Raw genomic sequence first — 27,570 nt, forward strand, 5'->3', positions numbered from 1 at the left:
GGTACTAGCATTATCCCTATTGTATATTTTATCTGTACCTAAAATATACAGGTACAGAAATGGAGCCTCAAAAAGGTTTACTTACTTGTCTAAAGGCATACAGGAAGGAAGTGGTGAAGCTGGGATTTGAACCTGGGCTCTCGGGCTCCAGGCTCTCACCCCACTGTGCATTATGGAAATTTTTTCAACCATTGGTTGAACTTATTTTTTGTGAATTTACATCTGTGGGTTCAGGTGCATGTATAAAGGGAATTGTCTCACTCCAGAAGGAATCTGAGATTTGCTGATGCCATCCCTCTTCTATCTTAGGTCTCTCTTTAGGATACTGTGTCGTGATTTGGCCAGAGCTAAAAGAAGACTGATTCCCATCCCATTTTACAGATGAGGAAACTGAGGACCAGAGAAGAGAAGCAACTTCTCCAAAGTCATTCAACAGCAGAATGGGGACTAGAATTGCCATGTGGGGGAGGGAAGAATATACAGCCCCTTATCAAGACAGTATGGTAGAGAAACAGGAGAACAAGAAGACAGGAGGACACCAGAGGAGTGGAAAGAGAGGATGCTCTCAAACCCCCTGCACTCTCCAGGAGGTGCCCTCCCAGCCCCACCCCTGCCCACACCCCTCCCACACACACACCCATGGCTCACCCTGGGTGGACAGCTCGCCTGCCTGGGTGCGCCGCACCTGGGCAAACACCTCCTCACTAGGGCATCTCATCAGGGCCAGGTAGGCATTGATACGGATCTCAGCATCCTCCTCCGGGGATTGGTACAGATGGGAGAGCACCGATCGCTGGCTCGGGCAGAAGGAAGGCCATCACCCAAGGCCCACCTATCTCCACCCAGGAGTATGACGTCCCTGGCTCCAGCAGGTGGACCTGCTGCCTAGCCCCAGCTGTCCTGATATCCCCACTGTGGGAGGCTTCCCCGACACACACTCACACACTCAGTTGTGGGAGGTAGCAGGTGTTCACTCACTGTGCCTAATTCCCAGTCTCCACCAGCCCCAGCCTAGAGAGTCTCATCAATTCCCCAACAAATGGGCATGGCTACATTCCAATAAAACTATTTACAAAAACAGTATAGTGTCTTGCCACACAGGAGGTCTTTAAATGTCTCGGCCTTCCTGGGCCCTTTCCTAAGCAAGCCACCTCCCCACATTGTGACTCCCTCAGTACCTACTGGTTTCCTCCACAGCCAACCAGCCACCCAACCATCATTCCATCCACTCACCCACCCATCCATCTATCCATTCACCCATCCACCCACCCAACATCCATCCACCCACCCACCCATCCATCTATCCATTCCCCCATCTACCCACCCATCATCCACCCACCCACCCACCCATCCATCTATCCATTCCCCCGTCTACCCACCCATCATCCATCCACCCACCCACCCATCCATCTATCCATTCCCCCATCTACCCACCCATCATCCACCTACCCACCCATCCATCTATCCATTCCTCCATCTACCCACCCATCATCCATCCACCCACCCATCCATCCATCTATCCATTCTTCCATCTACCCACCCATCCATCTATCCATTCCCCCATCCACCCACCCATCATCCATCCACCCACCCACCCATCCATCTATCCATTCCCCCATCTACCCACCCATCATCCATCCACCCACCCACCCACCCATCCATCTATCCATTCCATCTACCCACCCATCATCCACCCACCCACCCATCCATCTATCCATTCCTCCATCTACCCACCCATCATCCACCCACCCACCCATCCATCTATCCATTCCCCCATCTACCCACCCATCATCCATCCACCCACCCACCCATCCATCTATCCATTCCCCCATCTACCCACCCATCATCCACCCACCCACCCATCCATCTATCCATTCCCCCATCTACCCACCCATCATCCACCCACCCACCCATCCATCTATCCATTCCCCCATCTACCCACCCATCATCCACCCACCCACCCATCCATCTATCCATTCCTCCATCTACCCACCCATCATCCACCCACCCACCCATCCATCTATCCATTCCCCCATCTACCCACCCATCATCCATCCACCCACCCATCCATCCATCTATCCATTCCCCCATCTACCCACCCATCATCCATCCACCCACCCATCCATCCATCTATCCATTCCCCCATCCACCCACCCAACATCCATCCACCCACCCACTCATCCATCTATCCATTCCTCCATCTACCCACCCATCATCCACCCACCCACCCATCCATCTATCCATTCCCCCATCTACCCACCCATCATCCATCCACCCACCCATCCATCCATCTATCCATTCCCCCATCTACCCACCCATCATCCATCCACCCACCCATCCATCTATCCATTCCCCCATCTACCCACCCATCATCCATCCACCCACCCATCCATCCATCTATCCATTCCTCCATCTACCCACCCATCATCCATCCACCCACCCATCCATCTATCCATTCCCCCATCTACCCACCCATCATTCCATCCACCCACCCATCCATCCATCTATCCATTCCCCCATCCACCCACCCAACATCCATCCACCCACCCATCCATCCATCTATCCATTCCCCCATCCACCCACCCAACATCCACCCACCCACCCATCCATCTATCCATTCCCCCATCTACCCACCCATCATCCATCCACCCACCCATCCATCTATCCATTCCCCCATCCACCCACCCATCATCCATCCACCCACCCATCCATCCATGCAATAAATATTAACTAAGCAGCAACTGTGCACCCAGCACTGTGCTAGGTGACAGCCATAAACAAGACCAGCCCAGCTCCTGTCCACCTGAAGCTGTTATCCTAGTGCAGAGAGACAGTCAATGAGATTAGCATGTGAACTATATAAAAAGTTAGGTAGTGGCGGGGTGCGGTGGTTCAAGCCTGTAATCCCAGCACTTTGGGAGGCCAAGACGGGAGGGTCACGAGGTCAGCAGATCGAGACCATCCTGGCTAACACGGTGAAATTCCATCTCTACTAAACACAAAAAAATTAGCCAGGCGTGGTGGTGGATGCCTGTAGTCCCAGCTACTCGGGAGGCTGAGGCAGGATAATGGCGTGAACCCGGGAGGCGGAGCTTGCAATGAGCAGAGATACCACCACTGCACTCCAGCCTGGGTGACAGAGTGAGACTCCATCTCAAAAAAAAAAAAAAAAAAAAAAAAGGAAGTTAGATGGTAATAAACCCCCTATGGAGGGAAAAATGAAATGGGGAAACAGTGAAAGTGACTTTTAAGCTAAGACCTACGGGAGGTGAAAAAGAAAGGCCTGGAGACATCTGAGGGAAAAGTGTACCAGGAAAGGGGACAGCATGTGCAAAGGGCCTGGGGCAAGAGAGGGTCACAAGTGTTTAAGGAAGAACAGAAAGGGCAGTGTGTTGGGGAGGAGGGATGGGAGGTGAAAAGAGCAGGTGAGGTCCAGAGGTCAGATCCCTCAGGGCCTGGGAGGTCAATGAAGGGACTGCAACTTTGAGTAAAAAGGGATTAGCAAACTTTTTCTATAAAGGGACAGAGAACTCTTTCAGACTCTGCAGGCCATGCGATCTCTTGCAATGAGTTGACTGCAGGCGGAGCAGGAAAGCAGCCATAGACAACACATAAATTAGTGGGTATGGCTGTGTTCCAATAAAACTTTGTTGACAAAAACAGACAAAGGGCCAGGAAGTGACCCATGGCCCATAGTCTGACAAACCCTGTACTAGAGGGGGGCACAGATGGCACTGGTAATCATATGGTTGTTTGTGTATTTGATAAATAATCTGCTTCCCACACTACACACAGGCTTAGACCTGGATACCTGTTCACACTAGTACCCAGCCCACAGTAGGTGCTCATTAAATACATGATAAATGAATGAACAATTGAAGAAGTGACTTAGTAAACTGTGCTTTGAGAACTACCACCACCCAACCCCAACCCAGTGAAACAGCACACAAGGGCTCACATCTGCAGAGCAGAGGACCCTCCGGAAGGCCTGGATGGCCCCCAGCCGGATCTCAGGGGCGCTGCTTCTCAGAGATGCGCAGGCACTCAGTGTGGGGGTGAGAGCCATGGCTGCCAAGCCCGCGTTGCCGATCGCCTTCAGCACAAGCTGGAGCTAAATCGAGATGGAGGGACGACCATGAGGGGAGTGGTGTGGGGAGGGGCAGTGGCGTGGGGAGGGGCAGTGGCGTGGAGGGGACAGTGGTGTGGAGGGGACAGTCGCGTGGAGGGGCAGGCAGGAGGGTGGGGAGATGGGGTGAAGGGGGGAAGGGGGGATGGGGGATAGAAGGAAGGGTGGAAGCGGGGAAAGGGGGGGAACCCATCCCTACCCTCTCCACCTGGAGCTTGCTGCTTGGCTTGGGTCACACTGGGGGCACTGAAGCCGGTACTCAGGACACTGGATGTCCTCACCTTGTCATCATCCGAGGGCTCCTGGATGGTACAGTTCTCACCCAAGGCATCTCCCAGGATCCTCACTAGAGAGCCGACTCCAGGCAGCTGTCCGCAGGGAGCATCCAGAGAAGCACAGAGGTTGTGCACCAGGGCTGAAATGCCCAGGAAGGCGCCAGGGCTGGCCCGCAGGGTCTGGAGCAGTGGCTGGGGACAGAAATGGGCCCCCACCCAGAGAGGGATGGTAAATGCCCTTCACAGGCCTCACCCTGGCCACACACCAACTCAGCTGGGGCATTTTGTAATACAGAGCCGAGTCCCCCAAAGTCTGAACAAATTGCTCTGTTCAGGGAACACCGTAAAAGCACCCCAGAGGCCGGGCACAGTGGCTCATGCCTGTAATCCCAGCACTTTGAAGGCCAAGGTGGGTGGATCACCTGAGGCCAGGAGTTCGAGACCAGCCTGGCCACAATGGCAAAACCCTGTCTCTACTAAAAATACAAAAATTAGCCAGGCGTGGTGGTGCACGCCTGTAATCCCAGCTGCTTGGGAAGCTACGGCACAAGAATCCCTTGAACCAGGGAGGCAGAGGCTGCAGTGAACTGTAATAGCACCATTGCACTCCAGCCTGGGTGGCAGAGCGAGATTCTGTCTCAAAAAAAAAAGAAAAAGAAAAAGAGCACCCCATGTTACCCACCACTCAGATGCGCAGCTACCCTCACTCCAGGGCACTGAAGGCCTCAACGAAAGGAAGGCAAACAGGGGGGGGTTCAGAACAGAGCTGCTCCCAGCCCCAGGCACCTCAGAGAAATCAGACCAACAAATCTTTTTTTTTTTTTTTTTTTTTTAAGACGGAGTCTTGCTCTGTCATCCAGGCTGGAGTGCAGTGGTGCCATCTAGGCTCACTGTAACCTCCGCCCCTTGGGTTCACTCGATTCCCCTGCCTCAGCCTCCCACGTAGCTGAGATTACAGACACGTGCCACCACCCTCAGCTAATTTTTGTATTTTTAGTAAAGCCAGGTTTCACCACGTTGACCAGGCTGGTTGTGAACTCCTGACCTCAAGTGATCTGCCTGCCTTGGTGCTGGGATTACAGGCATGAGCCATGGTCTAGACTAATAAAACTTAGTAAACAAATTGTGTTCACTCCCAGCCAGACTGCTGATAACATGTCACACACACTGCCTTTCTTATTTCCATTTGCAGACGAGAAAACAGACCCGGAAAGGGTAAGGAACTTGCCTCAGGTAGCCCAGGTGTAAATAGTAGAACTGAGATTTAACCCAGGAGGGTCTGGTTCCCAGACCAGACATGATCCCAACACTCACTGCTTCTCAAAATGCAAATTCTGGGCTCACTCTAAAATCCAGCCCTGGCGGGCCTCTGTGCTAGACCCACACCACCCCAAAACAGGGACTGCTTGGCAGCTGTGAGGAAATAAAATCTCTGCCCAGCTCTGTCCCTTTTTTATCCTCCCCTCGAGATGGAGTCTCGCTCCTGTCACCCAGGCTGGAGTGCAGTGGCACAATCTCAGCTCACTGCAACCTCTGCCTCCTGGGATCAAGCGATTCTCCTGCCTCAGCTTCCTGAGTAGCCGGGATTACAGACGTGCACCACCATGCCCGATTAATTTTTGTATTTTTAGTAGAGATAGGGTTTCACCATTTTGGCCAGGCTGCTCTCGAACTCCTGACCTCAGGTGATCTGCCCACCTCCCAAAGTGCTAGAATTACAGGTGTGAGCCACCACGCCCGGCCTGCCCAGCTCTGTTCTTTCCTTGAATTCTTCACCAGGTGTGTGTTATGCTAGGATGTGAGCACACTGTGTGAACGCGTGAACATGAGCATCCGCGTGTGTGCATATTGGTGTGTGCTGTGGAATCCCAGTGCTTGTGGGTGTGTATGTTCCCATGTGGGTGTGCAGGAGTCTCAGCTCACTCGAGTACCCTAGTATGCATGTATTTCCTGGTGGATGCCTGTGCACACGTGTCCCCATGTGGGCACCTCGTGTGTCCTAGTGGGTGTGTGCATGTGCCCATGTGTCCAGGTACGTGTGTGTGCACTGTGTGTCCCTTGTGTGCCCATGCACAGCCGAGTGTATCTTGGTGTGCCTGTGCATGTGTCCAGGTGTCGGTGGCTGTCTCCACACGTCCCACTGCATAAGTGTCCTGCTGTGTGTATGTGCATGTCCTGCCATGTGTTCACATGTGCACATGCTGGGGTGTGTATCTGCATCTCCAGGTATGTGAGTCTTGGCATGTATACCTCAATGTGTGTGTGTGTGTGTGTGTGTGTGTGTCTTGACAGGTCTATGGTGTGGGTGTGTGTCCCTGCATTTCCCCATGTGGGTGTCCTTGGAAAGCCTGCCTCGGTGTGAGCCTGCATCAGTGTGTGTATACATGATCCAGCAAGTGTGTGCATATCCCTGTGTGTTTGTATGTCCCTGTGCCTTGGTGTGAGCCTGTGTCAGTGCACGTGCGGGTCCGTGCATGTACACATGATCCAGTGAGCGTGTGCAAGTCCCAGTGCAATGGGTGCGTGCTACAGTGTGTGTGGGGCGTGTCCCGTGTGCGTACACATGCACTCAGGATGCATGTGTGTGGGTCTTGGCGTGTGCATCTCACTGCATGTTTTCTTTGTGAAAGGAGAGGGGTGTGTGGAGCCTGGAAAAAGCACATTCAATGTTTCCCTATATTTGGGCAAGGAAAACAAAGCTGTCTGTTTTCTTAATACAGAGCAGGGCAAGCGGGCTTGGCTGGGAGAGCAGGGGTTATAAAAAGACTAAGAAGCTCTCGGGCACGTGGGAGGGGCTGCCTGCTGGAGGTTCCCGCCTCTGCCTACTGTGCCCAAGAAAGGCGGTGGGGGCACAGAAAGGGCAGGCTCGGGCCTGTCCCAGACCAAAGCTGGAGCCAGAAGCCTGGTCACGCCCTACAGGGCTGTGGGGCAGGCTGGTGCCACTTGGCTGGCAGAGAGCCCAGATCTGTGAGCCGCTTCCGGTGGCCCCGCCACGAGAGCTGGGCCAGCATGAGGCCTGGGTACTGAGCAGTCCAGACAGTAATGACCCAGTTGGTTCTGTGTATAGCTGCCCTGGGGATGCGCCCAGAATGGCCAGCCTTCCCCGTTTCCACAGAAACCAGAAACCACATCAAAAAAAGAAGAACAAATAATTTTGAAAGAAAAATAAATTTTAAAAAAGAAAAAAAAAGAAAGCGGGAGGAGAAAAAAAAACAACGCAAAAATCTCTAACTTATGAAGGCTTACTTACACTTCAGTTAAAAGTCTGTTTAAAATATTCACTCTTTTTCATTTTTAAAGGTGGAAAAATAAAATTATCCTCAAACCTGTGACCCTTATTGAGCTGATTTCACTTTTCCAACATGATTCTAAAGCTCAGTCATCATGCTCAAGCCAACCCTCCCTGAAAAGGTAAGAAAACAGAGCTGGGAGAAGACAAGACAGGGAACGTCGGGACCTGAGGGAGATCAAACACCAGCTCAAAAGCATCAAGAAGCCGCACTTCACCAACATGAAGAACTTCTGTTCATCGAAAGACACATGAAGAAGACCGGGCACAGTGGCTCATGCCTGTAATCCCAGCACTTTGGGAGGCCGAGGCAGGCAAATCACGTGAGCTCAGGAGTTCAAGACCAGCCTGGCCAACATGGTAAAACCCCGTTTCTACAAAAAATACAAAAAATTTAGCAGGATGTGGTGGTGTACATCACAATCCCAGCTACTCAGGAGGCTGAGGCACGAGAATCACTTGAACCCGGGAGGCGGAGGTTGAAGCGAGCTGAGATCGCGCCACTGCACTTCAGCCTGGGCAACAGAGGCTCTGTCTCAAAAAATAATAATAAAATAAAATAAAATAAAACAAAATAGGCACCATTAAGAGCGGAAACTACAAGGAGGCAACTGAGGATGGCTCAGCTTGGGAAAGAACAAAGTCCCCGCACACACAGCAGCACGGACCAATCCCGCAGAGGACGTGGGTGAAAAGAATTCGGCCTCCAAGACGCACGTGACCCATGAACGTGAACCTCAAGAGCAGAAGCGTCAGAATGGTGGTGACCTTTGGGCATCACCAACTGGGAGGGGCACTAGGGAGCCTTCTGGAGTCAGAAACGTCCTCTCTCTTGTTCTGGGGGTGGTGACACATGTCAACACACACAGTTGTAAAAATTCATGGGCTGGGCACGGTGGCTCATGCCTGTAATCTCAGCACTTTGGGAGTCTGTGGTAGGCGGATCACCTGAGCTCAGAAGTTTGAGACCAGCCTCAACAATGTGGCCAGACCTCACCTATACAAGAATTACAGAAATTAGCCAGGTGTGGTGGTGCATGTCCCAGCTACTCAGGAAGCGGAGGTGGGAGGATCACTTGAGCCCGGGAGGTTGAGGCTGCAATGAGCCATGAATGGGCCACTGCACTCCAGCCTGGGCGACACAGAGAAACTCTGTCTCCAAAAAAAAAAAAAAAACTGCCCAGCTTGTACACGCGAAAACAGACATGTAATGATCGGAGAGCTTACAACGTGATTAAACCTCACACCCACTGACAGCAATGGGGTGCCCTGGAGAGGACTCCAGAACAGACAGAGCACATCCATGGAAAAAGTGGGGAATCACAGCAGTCTGGGGTTTCCTTGGTGGGAACAGACCCACTCAGCCTTGTGGTTAGGGCCAGTGCTTCCTGGTGGCACAGGACATTCACGGTCGGGAAACCCTGGTGAGGGCTAGACAGAAACACCCTCTACTAACCTTGCAACATTTTTTTTGTAAATCTAAAATTACTCTGGACCGGGCACACTGGCTCATGCCTGTAATCCCAGCACTTTGGGAGGCCAAGGCGGGGGGATCACCTGAGGTCCGGAGTTCAAGACCTGCCTGGTCAACATGGCAAAACTCCGTCTCTACTAAAAATGCAAAAATCATCCAGGCTTGGTGACAGGTGCCTGTAATCCCTGCTACTGGGGAAGCTGAGGCAGGGAGAATCGCTTGAACCTGGGGGGGGGGGGGGGGGTGGTGGTAGGCGGAGGCTGCAGTGAGCCAAGATTGTACCACTGCACTCCAGCCTGGGCAACAGAGTGAGACTCAGTCTCAAAAATAAATAAATAAATAAATAAATAAATAAATAAATAAATAAATAAATAAATATTATTCTCAAATAAAAAGTTCATTGAAATACTCTCTCCCTGCTTGCCCCTCACTCCCCACACCCCCCTCCTTCCCCCTCCCTCTCCCCAGACTTCACAAAGCCAGTGCATCCTCAGGACCTGCCGGAGATCATGCAGGGCCTCCTAACTCGAGGACAGAACAAGAAAACACGACCCAGAGAGGCATGAACTCTGGCCTGCAGGTGGAACATCGCACGTGAGGCAGGTACAGTCAGCTGCCCTACCTCTTTGGGCCTGTTTTCTCACCTGCAAATTGGGGATGATAAGAGCACCTACTTCAAAGAGACATCTCAAGGGTTAAATGAGACCTCCACTATTGGCAGAAATTATTAACCTCATCTCACGCAGATTTCCTAATTTCCAGACTCATTAAATATGTGTGTTTATAAAAATAATAGCAGCTCTGATTGCAAGCACTCAGAGTTCGTGCCAGACACCAGCAATTCATTCACACGCAGCAATTCATTCCTCACTATGAGCCCAGGATAGAGGTACCACTTCCATTGTCCTTTTAGAGATCAGAAAACAGCCAGGCATGATGGCTCACACCTATAATCCCAGCACTGCGGGAGGCTGAGGCGGGTGGATCACTTGAGGTCAGGAGTTCGAGACCAGCCTGGCTGACAAGGTGAAACCCCATCTCTACTAAAAAAAAAAAGAAAAAAAAAAAAAGATACGAAACTTAGCAGGGTGTGGTGGCATGCGCCTGTACTCCCAGCTACTTGGGAGGCTGAGGCAGAAGAATCGCTTGAACCCGGGAGGTGAAGGTTGCGGTGAGCTGAGATTGCACCACTGCTCTCCAGCCTGGGCAACACAGCAAGACTCCGTCTCAAGCAATAATAATAAAAATCAGAAAACAGGCTCAGTAAAGTTAAGTCACTTGCCTGGGATCACACAGGTGGGAGGCACAATGCTGACACTTGGACCCGGAACTCTCTGATACCAAAGGCTCCCTTGAACCTGCCACAGTAGCCCAGGAGGTTGGGCAGTCTGGCCCCCTCCGCTGATCCTATGAGGGGCTGGCACAAAAGAACCAATCACCTCCCCCGCGTCTAACCAGCAGCCAACCAGGGAGGGAGGACACCCGGGCTCTGGGTGGGGTGCAGGGACTCACCAGCAGCATGTGAACCATAGCATCTGTGGGCTGTGGGAGGAAGGCCAGTGATGACAGCCACGCTTCCGCCTCGTCTGCCTCCACCTCCCCGGATGCGATGAGTTCCTTCATGAGGCCCACACAGTGCTCTGTCCCACAGGAAGGCAGGGCGTCCAACAGTGGCTGCCTGAGATCATCAAGGTGACCCACACGTGCTGAACGCCTGCAAGCCTCATCTCACCGAAGTCACCCGGGGGTAAACTGAGGCTCACAGAGGTAAGGTGCAGACATTCCCACCCTCACACCTTGGGAGGGGCTGACCCGGGTCTGGGATCCCTCGAGCCTGGCTGACGCCTGTGCTCTTAGCACAGCAGCACCCAGCCCAGACGCTGGCAGTTCTACCCACCCAAAAAACACAGTGGTTTGTGAAAACACAAGTCCACATCCAGTGCTCTGCTGAAACCCACCCAAGCAAATGTCACCGAGTAGGAGTAAAAATCCCTAGCGGAACAGGAACCAACAATCAGCAAATGGTCTCTCGTTTAAACCTCAGATACTCAGTACAACATCAGGACATTTTTTTTTTCCTTTTTTCTGAGTCAGGGTCTCGCCCTGTCACCCAGGCTGCGGTGCAGGGGTGCAATCACACCTCACTGCAGCCTCTACCTCCCGGGCTCAGGTGATCCTCCCACTCGGCCTGCCAAGTAGCTGGGACCACAGGTGTTCACCACCCCCTCGAGCTAACTTTCAAATTTGTTGTGGAGATGGGGGCATTGCTTTGTTGCCCAGGCTAATCTCAAACTCCTGAGCATAGCCCTGAGCTGACCGAGTTAGTGCCTCCGAGATTCCCCTCCGAGATTAGGAGTCTCTTTACCCGCCTTACTGGCCCCAGATCAGCAAGGTCTGGGTGGTTGAATCTCGGCCCTGCCCAGCACCTCCCAGCCCTGACTCTCCACCCCCCGCAGGAGGGTACCCTAGGCGCATTGGAATGCTAATTCCAGCAAGAGGGTCCCTGTCTAGGGAAGGGAACAATGGCTGTCTTTATCCGCCAGGCCCTTCAGCTTCTGGTCTCAGGCAGGATCAAGCTTGGGCCCCGTGGGAACCTCCAGGCTCCCCACTTAATCTCCTTTTGGTGCACGTTTTCGGACCGAGGACAAGTCAGTGTCGTGAAGACAGGATGAGGCATCAGCATTCATCCTCACTGGGAACCCGGGACAGCACAAATACGCCCCACAACCCAGGGATGCCCCCAGTCAGCTCCTGGTCCATCCCCCACCCGGAGAGGGGCCTTACCCATTGTCTCGGCATTTGAAGGAAGAATCTCGCCAGAGTTCCATCAGCTCACCCCCGGAAAGGCCCTGGAGCTGGGACACCAGTGTCAGGAACAAGTCCGTGGCCTGGGATTCAGAGGGGGCAGCATGAGACACCCAGCGGTGTAGGGGATCCCCGAAGTTCACCTCACCCGTCCCCTGCCTGCAAGCACAACCGTGGGGAAAGTAGGAAGGACCAGCTACCTTCTCCCAAGGTGTCCTGAGACCCAGTGAGATGAAGCTCCAGGTCTGGCTTCTCCCTCACTACACCCCCAGCCCCTACAAGCACACAGGCTGGCTCATTCTTCTTTAACAGGTATTTATTGAACATCTACTATGTGCCTTGCATTGCACTCAGGATATGGCAGTGAAAGAACAGGCATAGTGTCTGAATCTGTGGCATCTAATAAAAGCCCAATAAATGTTCACTATGATTGTAATATAATTATTCTAATGAGTCTTACCATATTTCAAATATTTACTGAGGTAGCAATCTTTTCCTATATAATATATATGTATTTTTTTGAGGCAGTCTCATTCTGTTGCCCAGGCTAGGGTACAGTGACATGATCTCGGCTCAATGCAACCTCCATCTCCTGGGTTCAGGTGATTCTCCTGCCTCAGCCTCCTGAGTAGCTGGGATTACAGGCACCTGTGACCATGTCTGGCTAATTTTTTGTATTTTTAGTAGAGACGAGGTTTCCCCATGTTAGCCAGGATGGTCTTGATCTCCTGACCTCATGATCTGCCCACCTCAGCCCCCCAAAGGGCTGGGATTACAGGCATGAGCCACCACGCCTGGACTATTTTTTTTCCTAAGAGACAGGGTCTCCCTCTGTCTCCCAGGATGGACTGCAGCAGCACAATCACTTCTTACTGCAGCCTCAACCTCCTGGACTCAAGCAATCCTCCCACCTCAGCCTCCTGTGCAGCTGGGAATACAGGCACACATCACCACGCACAGCTAATTTTTTTGTATTTTTCATGGAGATGAGGTTTCACCATGTTGCCCAGGCTGGTCTCAAACTCCTGTGCTCAAGTGATCCACCCACCTTGGCCTCCCCAAGTGCCAGGATTCCAGGCGTGAGCCATCGTTCCCACCCTTTTCCAGTATTTCTAATTTTTAAAAAATGTAATTGTTCTATACAATTATTAACAGTGATGACTAATAAAGGGCATTATAGGGGGTGCAGAGGGCCCAAAGCTCAAGAAATAAAGGACTGCACTCAGAGAACAGCCCTTGGGTTTAGGACACATTTAGTTTGGGAAACCTTCCCTTCTGGTACCCCTGTAGTCTCAGGCTGACTGCATCGCCTGAACCCAAAGCCACAGAAAGAGCAACAAGGTAGGAGCCAAGCCAAGCCAGGTCCTGGCTTCCTGCAGGAAAGCCCCCATGCTTCCCTCAGGCTTGATCAGGGCCAGGTCTGAAGCCCCCACCCACCCAGGGTTCCTCCGAGACTGGGACCTGCTTCCCTGACCCTGGGCCTCCCTGCTGTGTGTGGCTATGACGGAATCCCTGCACATACAGCTCGATCTCAGCAAGATACAGCCTGCAACACAGACCCTAACTCGTCACTCGGCCCACCTGCCAATGTGTCTGCCTGCCAGAGTCCAGGGAGCCTTCCCAGAACGTGCCTTCTGTGGGCAGAGCCAGTGGCAACCCTCAGCTCTGTCTTTCCTTCCTCCAGCAGGATCCACGAGCCAGCACCTGCTGCAGGCTAACTGCCACCATCTCAGCTGGCCCTGACCACTGGTAGGCCTAAAAGATTCTATTGCCCAGTTTGGGTCTGCTATCCAAAAAAATTTCAGTTCCAGTCCTGCTTCCTTCCTTCCTAATGGGCTCGGCCACATTTCCCTCTGGCTGGTGGCTGCCTTTCCCCGACTGCCCTTGGCACCCTGGGTTCCGAACACGTGTGCAGAGGGGCACCTGGAGATGGGGCCTGCACGGGACCACTCTTCCTGCTCTGGGTAAGCCTCTGGCCACAAGTGTTACCCTGAAAATGGGCCTTTCAGATCCAGGCACAACAGGAGGGATCATTAGTGGCTCATCCTGGTTTCCCTTCACTCGGAGAAGAGTTAAAGAGGGCAGATCTAGGCAGGCTATGGATGGAGACAAAGGGTCCAAGGCTCCTGCCTAGAAATCAAGTCCGGGGCCTGGCGGTAGTTCATGCCTATACTCACAGCACTTTGGGAGGCCGAGCAGGGTGGATCACTGGAAGTCAGGAGTTTGAGACCAGCCTGGCCAACCTGGTGAAACCCTGTGTCTACTAAAAATACAAAAATTACCCAGGCATGGTGTTACATGCCTGTTAATCCCAGCTATTCAGGAGGCTGAGGCAAGAGAATCACTTGAACCAGGAGGTGGAGTCTGCAGTTGCAGTGACCCGAGATCACGCCACTGCACTCTCTAGCCTGAGCAACAGAGCAAGATACAGTCTCAAAAAAAAAAAAAAAGACAGACAGACATGTAGGTCAGTAAGAAACCTGCCACCCCCATCACCACCAATAACACATGATAATAGTAATAAGGCTGGGTGCAGTGGCTCACACCTGTAATCCTAGCACTTTGGGAGGTCGAGGCAGGCGGATCGCTTGCGGTCAGGAGTTCGAGACCAGCCTGGCCAACATGGTGAAACCTCATCTCTACCAAAAATACAAAACCTAACTGGGCATGGTGGCGCGAGCCTGTAATTCCAGCTATTCAAGAGGCTGAGACGGGAGAATCACTTTAACTCGGGAGGCAGCGGTTACAGTGAGCCAAGATCGCACCACTGCACTCCAGCCTAGGTGACAGAGCAATACTGTCACGGGAAAAAAAAAAAATTGTAATAATAACTACGCTACTATTTACTTAGCAAGGAGCCTTTACTATGTTCCAGGCACTGGTCTAAGCTGACAGAGAAGGAAAGTGACATTCAAAAAGTGTTTGAGTCAGGTGCTGCCGGCCGCATGCTACTAAGTAGCAGAGCAGAGACTTGAACCCAGGGCACCAGCTCCTAAACCCACATTCTTAACCAGCATCCTATATGCAATGGCTTTAAAAAAAAAAAAAAAAAAAAAAAAAAAAAGTCCTGATTTGTAGCTTTTGCCAGTTCCCATGGTGTAAATACACCCACCATGGTCAATTTCAGGCAACCAACATGCAATTGCTAAGGACAGACCTGGGAAGAAATGCACCTTAGCACATCATATCATATTTCCACCATACAGTTACAACAAATGTGACTAACCTCTAATGGAAAGACAATAGTAAAATGTAGTAAAATAACCAGGTAGTCGTGGTTTGGAGTACTTAATACCTTTGTTTCTAATATAATTATTTTTATTTGATTTTTAAATTTTTCTTCTTTTTTTTTTTTTTTGGAGAAGAGTCTCACTCTGTTACCCAGGCTGGAGTGCAGTGGTGTGATCACAGCTCACTGTAGCCTCAACCTCCCAGGCTCAAGCCAACCTCCTGCCTCAGCTTCCCAAGTAGCCAGGACCACAGGCATGTACCACCATGCTTGGCTTGTTTTTTGTAGAGATGGGCTCTTCCTATGTTGCCCAAGCTGGTCTCAAACCCCTGGGCTCAAGTGATCATCCATCTCAGCCTCCCAAAGTGCTGGGATTATAGGTGTGAGCCACCGCGCCCAGCCTATTTACTTGTTGATACACATTAGATGCACATATTTGCAGGGTACCCATGGAATAATTTGATACATTCATCAAATCATATCAGGATAATTGCGATACCCATCACCATAACTATTTATCTTTTCTTTACATTAGAAACCTTCAAATTATTCTCTTCTAGCTATTTTTAAATGTAGCATTGTTAATTATAGTCATCATAGGAATCTATCGAGTATTAGTCTGATTTCTATTGAAGTGTGTATTTGTACTCATTAATCAGCTATGTTAATACAACTTTTTATTTTATTTTATTTTATTTTATTTTATTTTATTTTATTTTATTTATTTGAGGTAGAGTCTTGCTCTTGTCGCCCAGGCTGGAGTGCAGTGGAGGGATCTCTGCTCACTGCAACCTCTGCCTCCTGGGTTCAAGTGATTCTTCTGTCTCAGCCTTTCAAGTAGCTGGGATTACAGGCTTCTGGCTAATTTTTGTATTTTGAGTAGAGACAGGGTTTCACCATGTTGACCAGGCTGGTCTTGAACTCCTGACCTCAGGTGATCTGCCTGCCTCAGCCTCCCAAAGTGCTGGGATTGCAGGCATGAGCCACTGTGTCTGGCCACAACTTAATGTTTAAAACAGCAGTGTTTAACAACCAGTCTGCGGGACACCTGGAAATCTACTGACCCACTCTTGTGAGCCAGTCCTGTTCTGCCACTGTCCATGCCATTTCAGGACTGCACACAGTCAGCCCTTAATAAACACCTGTAACTCCAGCTCCTTGTTGTCAGAACACCCAAGATTGGTGATTAGCCATGCCCTCTCCCAGGCATCTTTCCTGGCAGCCTGGAGTTGGCCCCGCTGGCTCCCTCTGTCTGCCCCTCCCACCCCCAGTGCACTCTTGCTTCCTCCTCCTTTGTTCCTTAGGGACGCCCTTGGCCATCCCACCCTCTGCCCCCCACATCGAAACTCCGGGGCCTCTCCACAGACGGCCTGACTCGGGGGTTTGCTTCTATTGAGCGCTGAGTCCTGGTTTTGTTTCCGGACTGAAAAACAAACCTTGTCTCCCACCCACCATCAATGGGGAGGGGCAGAGGCATTTCAAGCCAAAGCTCATGAGGTCTGTCCCCCTGGCAACCCAGGCAGGCCCTCAGCCCTCCCAGGGGCCCAGGAGCTGCTTGGTGTGCACCGATGTGGCCCTGCAAAGCCATTTCCAGCAACAGGGTCCTCAGCTTTTTACCCCTCACCTAGGGGACCTCCCTGGTGGCAATAACTTCCTTTTCAGTCTGTAAATAAAAGACAGCTATACAGTACCCTCTGGGGCTAGCTCCGCCAGCATCCAAAAGTGGAGACCCAGGCCTGCAGCCCTTGCCCTGAGCCACCCCTGCCAGGGGAAATGTCCAGTTAGGTGGTCAGGCGTGCTTTTAAGGCCAAAGAATGCAGTCCTGTCTTCCCATCAAGCCATGAGGTTCAGCAGTGCAATGGTTACAGCACAGGTCACAGAGCAGCGGTCCCCTACTGGTGACAACGGTGACAACTGTACTCCCCAGGGCCATCTGGCTGCCACGGACTGCAGTTGGGGATGATGATAACATCTAGTGAGGAGAGGCCAGAGATGCTGCTAAACATCCCACATTGTACATGACAGCCTCCACCACACCCCCGACAAAGAATAACCCAGCCCTCGGTGTCCAGAGCACCCAGGGTGAGAAACCCTGCCTTGGACCAGGCTGCCTGGGTTAACAGCCCAGCTGTATCACTTACTAGCAGTGTGGCTTTAAGCACATTTCCTAAACTCTTCAAGCTTTAGTTTGCTCATCTGTAAAATGGGCACAATGATATGAATATCACTGACATGATTAAATTAGGTAACACAAGTGAGGCCCTGGAGCTTATCATCTGAGCATACACTAAGTGCTCAATTAAACTATAAAGCCTTGGCAGAGTGCAGTGGCTCACGCCTGTAATCCCAACACCTTGGCAAGCTGAGGTGGGAGGATTATTTGTGTCCAGAAGTTCAAGACAAGCCTGGGCAACATGGCAAAACCCCGTCTCTACAAAAAACACAAGAATTAGCCAGGTGTGGTGGCATGCACCTGCAGTCCCAGCTACTCTGGAGGCTGAGGTGAGAGGATCGCTTTAGCCTGGGAGGTCAAGGCTGCAGTGAGCCATGATTGCACCACTATACTCTAGCCTGGGCAACAGAGTGAGACGCTGTCTTAAAAAAAAAAGGCTGGGCACAGTGGCTTATGCCTGTAATCCCAGCACTTTGGGAGGCCGAGGTGGGTAGATCACGAGGTCAGGAGATCAAGACCATCCTGGCTAACACGATGAAACCCCGTCTCTACTAAAAATACAAAAAAAAAAAAATTAGCCACGTGTGGTGGCAGGTGCCTGTAGTCCCAGCTACTCTGGAGACTGAGGCAGGAGAATGGCGTGAACCTGAGAGTCAGAGCCTGCAGTGAGCCAAGATTGCACCACTGCACTCCAGCCTGGGGGAGAGCAAGACTCTGTCTCAAAAAAAAAAAAAATTGTAGAACATTGAATGGAGACCCCCAAAATTATGTATCTGTATCCTAAGTCCTAGAACTTGTAAATTTCCCTTATTTGGAAAAAGGATCTTTGCAGATGTAATTAAGTTGAGGATCTTGAGATAGGATTGTCCTAGATTATCTGGGCGAGTCTTCAATCCAATGACACATCACTTTCCTCCCCCAGGGACTGTACCATGTTAAACCATCTCTCTTATGCTTTGCATCTTACATGTGGGTTCAAGGCCCTCTCTCAGAAAAAGACAGGTGGGAAGGAGAATCTCATCATCACAGCTCAACCTCAGGGCCTCAGATTCTTGATGATCACCAAGGAAGGAACTGGCCATAAGTCTCAAAGTCACATCTGCCTCTTGACTTGAAACAGCCAGGAGTTTTGAAGGAGGCCTGGGCCACGTGTTTCTAACTTTGTTGTGGGAAGTCCTCAATGCTGAGGCTCACATGTGGCTAGGTCTGGGAGGTTACACTGCGAGTCAAGAGGACTGTTGTATGCTCCTAGACAGACAGAGGAGAAAAGGCTTCCCCTCTGCCCACATCCAACCTGGACTGGGGCACTGGCTTGGCATACAACATCTAGATTTCCTTGCTTTTGCAATGAGGTACAGTTGTGCAGTCCACAACCTACCCACCCATACATGACAGCTCTGACATTAAATATCTGAGAGGATGGGCCATGATGTGGGCAGGAAGAGGAAGGTGTCCTAGGGACTCAGGGCCAAGAAAGACTCTGGCCTGGGGCTGGAGAAGCCACTTACCTCCAAGCTAGTGGTCTGAGCCAGGCACAGCCTCCTCACTAACGTGGCTGCGGTGGCCACCGTGGCCTGGGATGGTGTCTCCTCCCACTCATACAGCAGGCTGCTTGGGGTCATGTCTTTATCATCTCCAGCATCTGGATCTGAGATGGGAAGAGGTGGATGGGATGACCATATGGGGAAAGGCCAGAGTGAGCTAGAAAGCCCCCTGGGAGTTGCCCCCATCCCCACCAATGCTTACTTCAGCATGTTTCAGGGAACAGGTAAGAGGGGTGTCTACGAGGGAAATCATGGCACCATCCTTGCAAACAGCCTAAGATGGGAAGCACCTATGTACCCACCAGCGGGAGCTGGGCAAACAAACTGTGGACCACTCACACCAGGGAACACTATCTTTTTTTTTTTTTTTTTTTTTTTTTGAGACGGAGTCTTGCTCTGTCGCCCAGGCTGGAGTGCAGGAGTACTATCTCGGCTCACTGCAAGCTCCGCCTCCCGGGTTCACGCCATTCTCCTGCCTCAGCCTCCGGAGTAGCTGGGAATACAGGCGCCCACCACCATGCCAGGCTAATTTTTTGTATTTTTAGTAGAGACAGGATTTCACCGTGTTAGCCAGGATGGTCTCGATCTCCTGACCTTGTGATCCGCCTGCCTCGGCCTCCCAAAGTGCTGGGATTGCAGGCATGAGCCACTGTGCCCGGCCAACACTGAGTATCCTTTAACAGAAACAGGTCAACAGGACACGCCCTGCTTTGGAAAGATCTCCAAGCCATCGAGTGACCAAGGCAAGATGCAGAACAGTGTATGGTTCAAAAATAAAAATAGACTGCTCTAAGACAGGCACAGAGGCTCACGCCTGTAATCCCAGCACTTTGGAAGGCCAAAGTGGATGGATCGCCCAAGGTCAGGAGTTCGAGACCAGCCTGGCCAGCAGGGTGAAACCTGTCTCTATTAAAAATACAAAAAATTAACTGGGCGTGGTGGCAGGTGCTTGTAGTCCCAGCCACATGGAAGGCTGAAGCAGGAGAATTGCTTGAACCTGGGAGGTGGAGGTTGCAGTGAACTGAGATCACGCCACTGCACTCCAGCCTGGGCCACAAGAGCGAGACCCTGTCTCAAAACAAAACAAAACAAAACACCAGACCACTCAAATAGACACAGTCGCCTATGTATCTGTAAGTACACAGAATTTGTCTGGAAGAGTATACTGGAAGCAAGGAATGGTGTCAGCCTCTGGAGAGGGGGGACTCATTTTAACCGTGTCCTTTTGTACCATGTCACACATAACCTTGTCAAAACAATAAATCTTCATCTCTCTCGTGCATTCAGTCCTGTGACTGCTTCCTAATAATGATGGGGACGGCAGAAACTGCCCTCCGCTCTGCACACAGCCACGGTGTTAACCTTTCCTAAGCCCCGCTTGGACCCCCACACCTCAGCCAAAGACCTACCCTCGAATCCACAATCCACACCTCCCTCAGCTTCAATGCTCCTTGGCAAAGGCGTGCGCCTTCTAGATGCTGTACAACACCACCTGGCTGCCTGCAGGCCTGGGCACCCGCCCTCACAGTGTGTCTGGCTCCACACAGGTGCACACATTCATCTGTCTAATCCTCAGACCTCTCTTTAGCCCCCCAGGTGCCTGGGACACACAGAGGTCGCTCCTGCCCCAGGGAAACACTTCCTGTTTCCTCCCTGAATGCTCTTTCCGGCATCTTCCCAAAGCTGATCTTGTCTTATCCTTCAGCAAAATCATTACTTCCTCAGAGGCCCTCTTACCCACCACCCCCACCCCACCGCCGCCCTGTCTAATAGCTGTCATGCAGCTGTTTAACTTCTTTCCTGACACAGATCACAGTCTCAAGCCACCCTGACTGGGTTTGTTCCCCCATCAGTGGTTTCCCCCTCCCAGAAGGGTGTCAGCCTCAGTGTGACAGGAATGGAGTTGACCATGATCACAGCCCTGTCCCCAGAGCCCCAGCAGTGCTTAGCAACAACAGGTGCTCAGACAGGCATTTGGGGTAAACATGAATGAAAACACACTCCTGATGTGCCAAGAATCTGCAAACCTAAGGAGAATTCTCCCATGACAGCTGGGAACCAAATGACTCCAACCCAGGGAGAAGGACAGGGCCAAGTCAGGGCCATGTGAACCCAGTACGCAACTTCAAGGAGGGATAAAGGCTCATTCCCGAGTGTGCCTTTGGGATCAGGCCCTAAAGAATGGGGCCAGGAGGATGTGAACGTTCATAGACGCCACGTGTCAGGTGCTTAGCTAAAGGCAATGATGATTTTTTCTTTTTTTTTTTTTTTTCAGAAGGGGTCTCACTCTGTCACCCAGGCTGGAGTGCAGTGATGCGATCACAGCTCACTGCAGCCTCGACCTTCTGGGCTCAGGTGATCCTCCCACTTCAGACTCCCAAGCAGCTGGAATTACAGACACACACCACCATACCTGACTAATTTTTTGTATTTTTCACAGTGACGGGGTTTCATCATGTTGCCAGCCTGGTCTCGAACTCCTGGAGTCAGGCAGTCTGCTCCCTTTGCTCTCCCAAGGTGTTGGGATTACAGGCTTGAGCCACTGTGCCCAGCTGACCATTTTCTGTAACTTTCCCCATAACCTATGGGGTAAGGGGTGACCTACCCATATATTTACAGCTAAGGAAACTGAGGCACAGAGAGACGCTATCAGCCCAAGTCACACAACATAGAGTCAGAAATAAAATCGAGTTCTGACTCCAAAAGCCTCCTGGGAATGACACTGAAAATATGAAAAAACTCCTCCATACAATGGAATATTACTCAGCAATGAAAAAGAAAAAATTCCAATTCATGCCACAACATGGATGAACCTTAAACATTGTGCTGAGTGAAGAAGTTAGACACAAAAGGGCACATTTTATGACCACATTTATATGAAATTCCAGAACAGGAAAATCAGAGGAAGAAAGTAGTTGACTGGCTGCCAGGGTCTGGGAAGATAAGGGCTTATGAGCACCAGGTTTGTTTATAGGGTGGTGACAATGTTCTCAAGTTGATTAAGGAGGACCACAGTGGTTCACACCTGTAATCGCAGCACTGTGGGAGGCTGCAGCAGGAAGATCACTTGCAACCACGAGTTTGAGACCAGCCTGGGCAACATAGCGAGACCCTCTTTCTACACAGAAAGTTTAAAAAATTAGCCAGGCATGGTGGTGGCACAGCTGTACTCGGGAGGCTGAGGCTGGGGGAATCCCTGGAGCTGGAGAGGTCGAGACACCATTGCATTCCAGCCTGGGTGACAGAGCAAGACTGCCTCTTTAAAAAACTAAGTTGAAGACTGGGCACGGTGGCTCACGTCTATAATCCTAGCACTTTGGGAGGCCAAGGTGGGCAGATCACCTGAGGTCAGGAGTTCGAGCCCACCCTGGTGGTAAAACCCCATCACTACTAAAAACACAAAATTAGCTGCGCAGGGTGGCAGGTGCCTGTAATCCCAGCTACTCAGGAGGCTGAAGCAGGAGAATCACTTGAGCCCAGGAGGAGGCGGCTGCAGTGAGCTGAGATCACGCTACTGCACTCCAGCCTGGGCAACAGAGCCAGACTCCATCTCAAAATAATAATAATAATAATAATAATAATAGTAATAATAATGGGGCCTGGCACAGTGGCTCACGCCTGTAATCCCAGCAATTTGGGAGGCCGAGGCAGGCAGATCAATCACCTGAGGTCAGGAGTTTGAGACCAGCTTGGCTGACATGGGGAAACTCCATCTCTACTAAAAATACAAAAATTAGCCGGGCATGGTGGTACACGCCTATAATCCCAGCTACTCGGAGGCTGAGGCGGGAGCACTGTGTGAACCTGGGAGAGGAGGTTGCAGTGAGCTGAGATCACACCACTGCACTCCAGCCTGGGTGACAAAGCAAGCCTCCATTTCAAAATATAAAATAAAATAATAATAAAGTTGATTGTGGTGATGATGGATGTACAACTCTGAATATACTAGAAACCAGTGAACTGTACACTTTAAATGCTGAATTGTATGGTATGTGAATTCTGTCTTAATAAAGCTGTTAAAAAGGAAAAAAAAAAGAAATCTCATCCAACTCAGTGGGACACCACTGGGTCCTGGCAAGCCTGGATGCCCCCAGGCACAGCTAGTTTCTGCAGCTGAGGGTCGATGTACAGGGAGGGCAGACCAAGCTGGGATCCTAGAAGGCATCCCGTAGTGCAGAGTGAAGCCAGGAAAATGCCAAGGTCCCATCTAGAGGGTTCTCCCCCGGGGGTGCTGGGAGCCTGCCCTCCAAGGCAAACACAATTACCAGCCAGGGCTGCAGAACACACGGCAGGAGTCCAGGTCCCAGCCCTGCTTATCACTGACTGAGTGACCTTGGACAAGTCATTTGACCTCTTTGAGTTGCAGGTCACTTATCTGAAAAATTTAACTGGTGGGGCACAACGGCTCACACCTGTAATCCCAGCACTTTGGGAAGCCGAAGTGGAAGGATAATTTGAGCCCAGGAGTTCGAGACCAGCCTGGTTTGTGAAACCCTGTCTCTACAAAAACAAACAAACAAACAAACAAACGAAAATTAGCCAGGCATGGTGCTATGTGCCTGCAGTCCCAGCTACTTGGGGGACTGAGGTGGGAGGATCACCTGAGCCTGGGGAGGCTGAGACTACACTGAGCCCTGATCAGACCACTGCTGTCTAGCCTGGGCAACAGAACCAGATTGTGTCTCAAAATAAATAAATAAATAAAATGATTTATTTCTTGAGATGGAGTCTTACTCTGTGACCCAGTCTAGAGTGCAGTGGCATGATCTTGGCTCACTGCAACCTCCGCCTCCCGGGTTCAAGCGATTCTCTGGCTTCAGTCTCCCGAGTAGCTGGGATCACAGGTGCCCACCACCACTTCCAGCTAATTTTTGCATTTTTAGTAGAGACAGGGTTTCTGCATGTTGGCCAGGCTGGTCTCGAAACTCCTGAAATCAAGTTATCCGCCTACCTCGGCCTCCCAAAGTGCTGGGAGCCACTGCACCCAGCCAAAATTTTTATTTAAATTTAACTAATAACAGTACCTTCCTAATGGGGTTCTGATGAGAATTAAATTAAATACACATAAAGCGCTCAGCACAGCCACTGGCCCACAGTAAATCCTTCCAAAATCCCAGCAGTGAGAATAACCGTTCTTATTTCATTGTTCAGGAAGATAACTGGTTTCCAAACATGGAAAAGTAATCCTTCCCCCAGACACAGGCCTCGCTTGTTTCATTCTGTGCAAAATTGTAGGAGGGCACCAAGTCCCAGGTAATGCTATGTGTTAGCAGGAACTTTCTGGAAAATCAGAAAACCTGGGTCAGTTTTCCCCTAAAATGGGCAGACTGAGGGGTCGCTGAATTTAAGGTTGAGAAACAGAAGATTCCGTCTTCACCAAGGACATCCCAGGGAAAAGGGGCTCAACCAAGCCAGGGCCATTTGATCTGAGCCTGCAGAAAGAGCCTGGAGAACCTTCTAGAAGTGGCTAACTCTCCTGATGACGACCATTTTCAGAAATAGGTCAGAGGTGTCCAGGCCGGGACAGAGGGATGGAGCCTGGGCCTGCTTGGGTCCCTCTGGCCAGACCACCCTCGCACCACGTTCAGGGGGTGGCCACCAGGGAAGGCTGAGGTCACCTGTGCCCGCTGGATCTTGGGGCATCTCGTGTAGCAGGCTGAGTGAGGAGAGGGTCCGCATCTGCACAGCACTCGCCTTTGCAGACAGTGGCCCTGCAGCGTCCAGCTCTGTGCAGGAGGCCTCCCGCAGCACGCCGGCCCGGAAGTTCTGGACGCAGGTCAGGCGGGAAGTCAGGCCGGGCTGCAGACCAAGAGGGGAAGAGACAGCTCAGGTCAGGATCTAGCCATTCATAAGACCCAGCTGGAACCAAGGGGAGGAGGAATGAGGGCCCCATCAGAGCCACAGGCCCCACCCTTCTCTCAGCAAGGCTGGGGAGGAGATGCTGAGGGCTGCATCCCAGCATCACCCACCCCTGGCACGCCTGGATTGTGGCAACAGCAGCCCAGGCAAAGGCAGATGGGAAGCAAGAAAGTCTAGCAGACAGTGACCCCCAGGAAAGGAGTGATAAATGTATGAAAACATTCAAATCAGCAGAGGCCCACCTCCACCTCTCAGATGCTGAGACTTTTGATAACAAGTCAACATGAACAGTGATCACTTCTCATCCTCCTGCAGATGTGTGGTATTTACAAAGCGCTTGCCTCTTCAGGGAGCTGCAGACACAGGTGTAGAGGAGGGCTTGGGGAAAAGGACAGAGGGGCGGGTGCGGTGGCTTGTTCCCATAGTTCCAGCACTTGGGGAAGCCAAGGTGGCAGGAATGCTTGAGCTCAGGAGTTCAAGATCAGCCTGGGCAACATAGCAAGACATCATCTCTACTAAAAATAAAATAAAATAAAAAATTAACCAGGAATGGTGGTGTAGTCCCACCAGGTGTAGCCCCAGCTACTTGGAAGGCTGAGGCAGGAGGATCGATTGAGCTCAGGAGTTCAAGATCAGCCTGGCAACATAATAAGACACCATCTCTACTAAAAATAAAAATAGAAAAATTAACCAGGAGTGGTGCCTTATGCCTGTAGTCCCAGCTACACTTGAGAGGCTGAGACAGGAGGATCACTTGACGCCAGGAGTTGAAGGCTGCACTGAACCATGATCACACCACTACACTCCAGCCTGAGTGACACAGTGGGATTCTGTCTCTAAGGAAACAGATACATACATACATACATACATACATACATAAAATAAAATTTCTTGAAGGAAAGAGAAGAGGGGAGGGAAGGGGAAGGGAGGAGAGGAGGTAAAGGAAGGAGAACCAAGAAGAGAAGGAATTGGTGGAGAGAACAGGAAGAGCTGAGGAGGGAGGAGGGAGGGAGGAGGGAGGGAGGAGGGAGGAGGGAGGGAGGGAGGAGGAGAGGAGGGAGGGAGGAGGAGAGGAGGAGGAGGGAGGAGGGAGGAGGGAGGGAGGAGGGAGGGAGAGGAGGAGGAGGAGGAGGGAGGAGGAGGGAGGAGGGAGGGAGGAGGAGAGGAGGAGGGGAGGAGGAGAGGAGGAGGGAGGGAGGAGGGAGGAGGGAGGGAGGAGGAGGGAGGAGGGAGGGAGGAGGAGAGGAGGAGGGAGGGAGGAGGGAGGAGGGAGGGAGGAGGGAGGGAGGAGGAGAGGAGGAGAGAGGGAGGAGGGAGGAGAGGAGGAGGGAGGGAGGAGGAGAGGAGGAGGGAGGGAGGGAGGAGGGAGGAGGAGAGAGGGGAGGAGGGAGGAGGAGAGGAGGAGGGAGGGAGGAGGGAGGAGGAGAGGAGGAGGGAGGGAGGAGGGAGGAGGAGAGGAGGAGGAGGGAGGAGGGAGGAGGGAGGAGGGAGGAGGGAGGGAGGAGGGAGGAGGGAAGAGGGAGGGAGGAGGAGAGGAGGAGGGAGGGAGGAGGGAGGAGGAGAAGAGGAGGGAGGAGAGAGGAGGAGAGGAGGAGGGAGGAGGAGAGGAGGAGGAGAGGAGGAGGAGAGGAGGAGGAGAGGAGGAGGAGAGGAGGAGGAGAGGAGGAGGAGAGGAGGAGGAGAGGAGGAGGAGAGGAGGAGGAGAGGAGGAGGAGAGGAGGAGGGAGGAGGAGAGGAGGAGGGAGAGGGAGGAGGAGGAGGGGAGGAGGGGAGGAGGAGAGGAGGAGGGGAGGAGGAGAGGAGGAGGGAGGAGGAGAGGAGGAGAGGAGGAGAGGGAGGAGGAGGAGGAGGAGGAGGGGAGGAGAGGAGGAGGGGAGGAGGGAGGAGGAGGAGGAGGGGAGGAGGAGAGGGAAGAGAGAAGAGGGAGGAAGAGGGAGGGAGGAAGGAGGAGGGGGAGGGGGGAAGGGGAAGGAGAAGAGGGAGGAGGAGGGAGGAGGAGGGAGGGGAAGAGGGAGGGGAAGAGGGAGGAGGAGGGAGGAGAGGAGGGAGGAGGAAGAGGAGAGGAGGGAGGAGGAGGAGGGAGAGGAGAGGAGGAGGAGAGGGAGGAGGAGGAAGAGGAGGAGAAGGGAGGAGGAAGAAGAAAAAGAGGGTCTAGGAGAGTAGCAGTCAGGGGCCCAGCTCAGCCCAGCACTCACGTCCACTCCAGGCAGGGCCTGAGAATGCAGCGAGGAGTGTCCCCTGCGCAGGGAGCACTGTGCCAGGTCCTTGGTCTTGTGTAGCCAGTCCCCATGGCGCTGGTATGTGGTGGGGACATCGGCCAGGATGTCCACCTGGGCAGACAGGGTGGGAGACAGGTCAGCCTTCCGGCCACCCCCACCCCCACCCCTTTCCCATCTCCTGACCTCACCTCATCGAGGGTGTTGGGGCTGTGGGCCCCCGGGTGGCCCTGCAGGAGGCTCAGCACAGCACGCTTCACATTCAGCACCCAGCGTGGCTCAGCAGGGTGGGGACACAGGTGGACCACACGCCCAGAGTGCAGGATGAAGCGGAGGGGGGTTGCGGCCCAGGGCGGCACTGCAGGAGGGCAGACGGGTCAAGCGGCACCCTCCAGTGCCCCAGGCCACCTGCTGACTGCCAGAGGCCACAGCATCCCTGCCCTCCTACAGGTCAGCCCCCATGGGAAACTCCCAGGAAACCCCACATCCCCCCACCAGATACCCTTTCTTCCTTCTGCAGCTGGGCTCTGGGGCAGCCAACTGTGCTCTGAGCCACCCCAGCCTTTTCACCCCCCGGGAC

The 27,570-nt window shown here is 52.2% G+C and overlaps 1 protein-coding gene across 1 annotated transcript in view; it reads right to left on the reverse strand.

Moving 5' to 3' along the window:
- LOC103228356 (uncharacterized) overlaps positions 1–27,570 on the reverse strand; it is a 146,966-nt gene that overhangs the window by 116,217 nt on the left and 3,179 nt on the right. The window contains 10 exon segments of the mRNA XM_073015699.1: positions 649–793; positions 3,959–4,111; positions 4,408–4,593; positions 10,677–10,842; positions 11,949–12,052; positions 18,880–19,019; positions 24,534–24,714; positions 26,970–27,104; positions 27,182–27,328; positions 27,330–27,348. Coding sequence (XP_072871800.1) covers positions 649–793; positions 3,959–4,111; positions 4,408–4,593; positions 10,677–10,842; positions 11,949–12,052; positions 18,880–19,019; positions 24,534–24,714; positions 26,970–27,104; positions 27,182–27,328; positions 27,330–27,348 — 1,376 coding nt within the window.

The sequence above is a fragment of the Chlorocebus sabaeus genome, chromosome 5 (assembly GCF_047675955.1).
Source record: "Chlorocebus sabaeus isolate Y175 chromosome 5, mChlSab1.0.hap1, whole genome shotgun sequence".
NCBI lineage: Eukaryota > Metazoa > Chordata > Mammalia > Primates > Cercopithecidae > Chlorocebus > Chlorocebus sabaeus.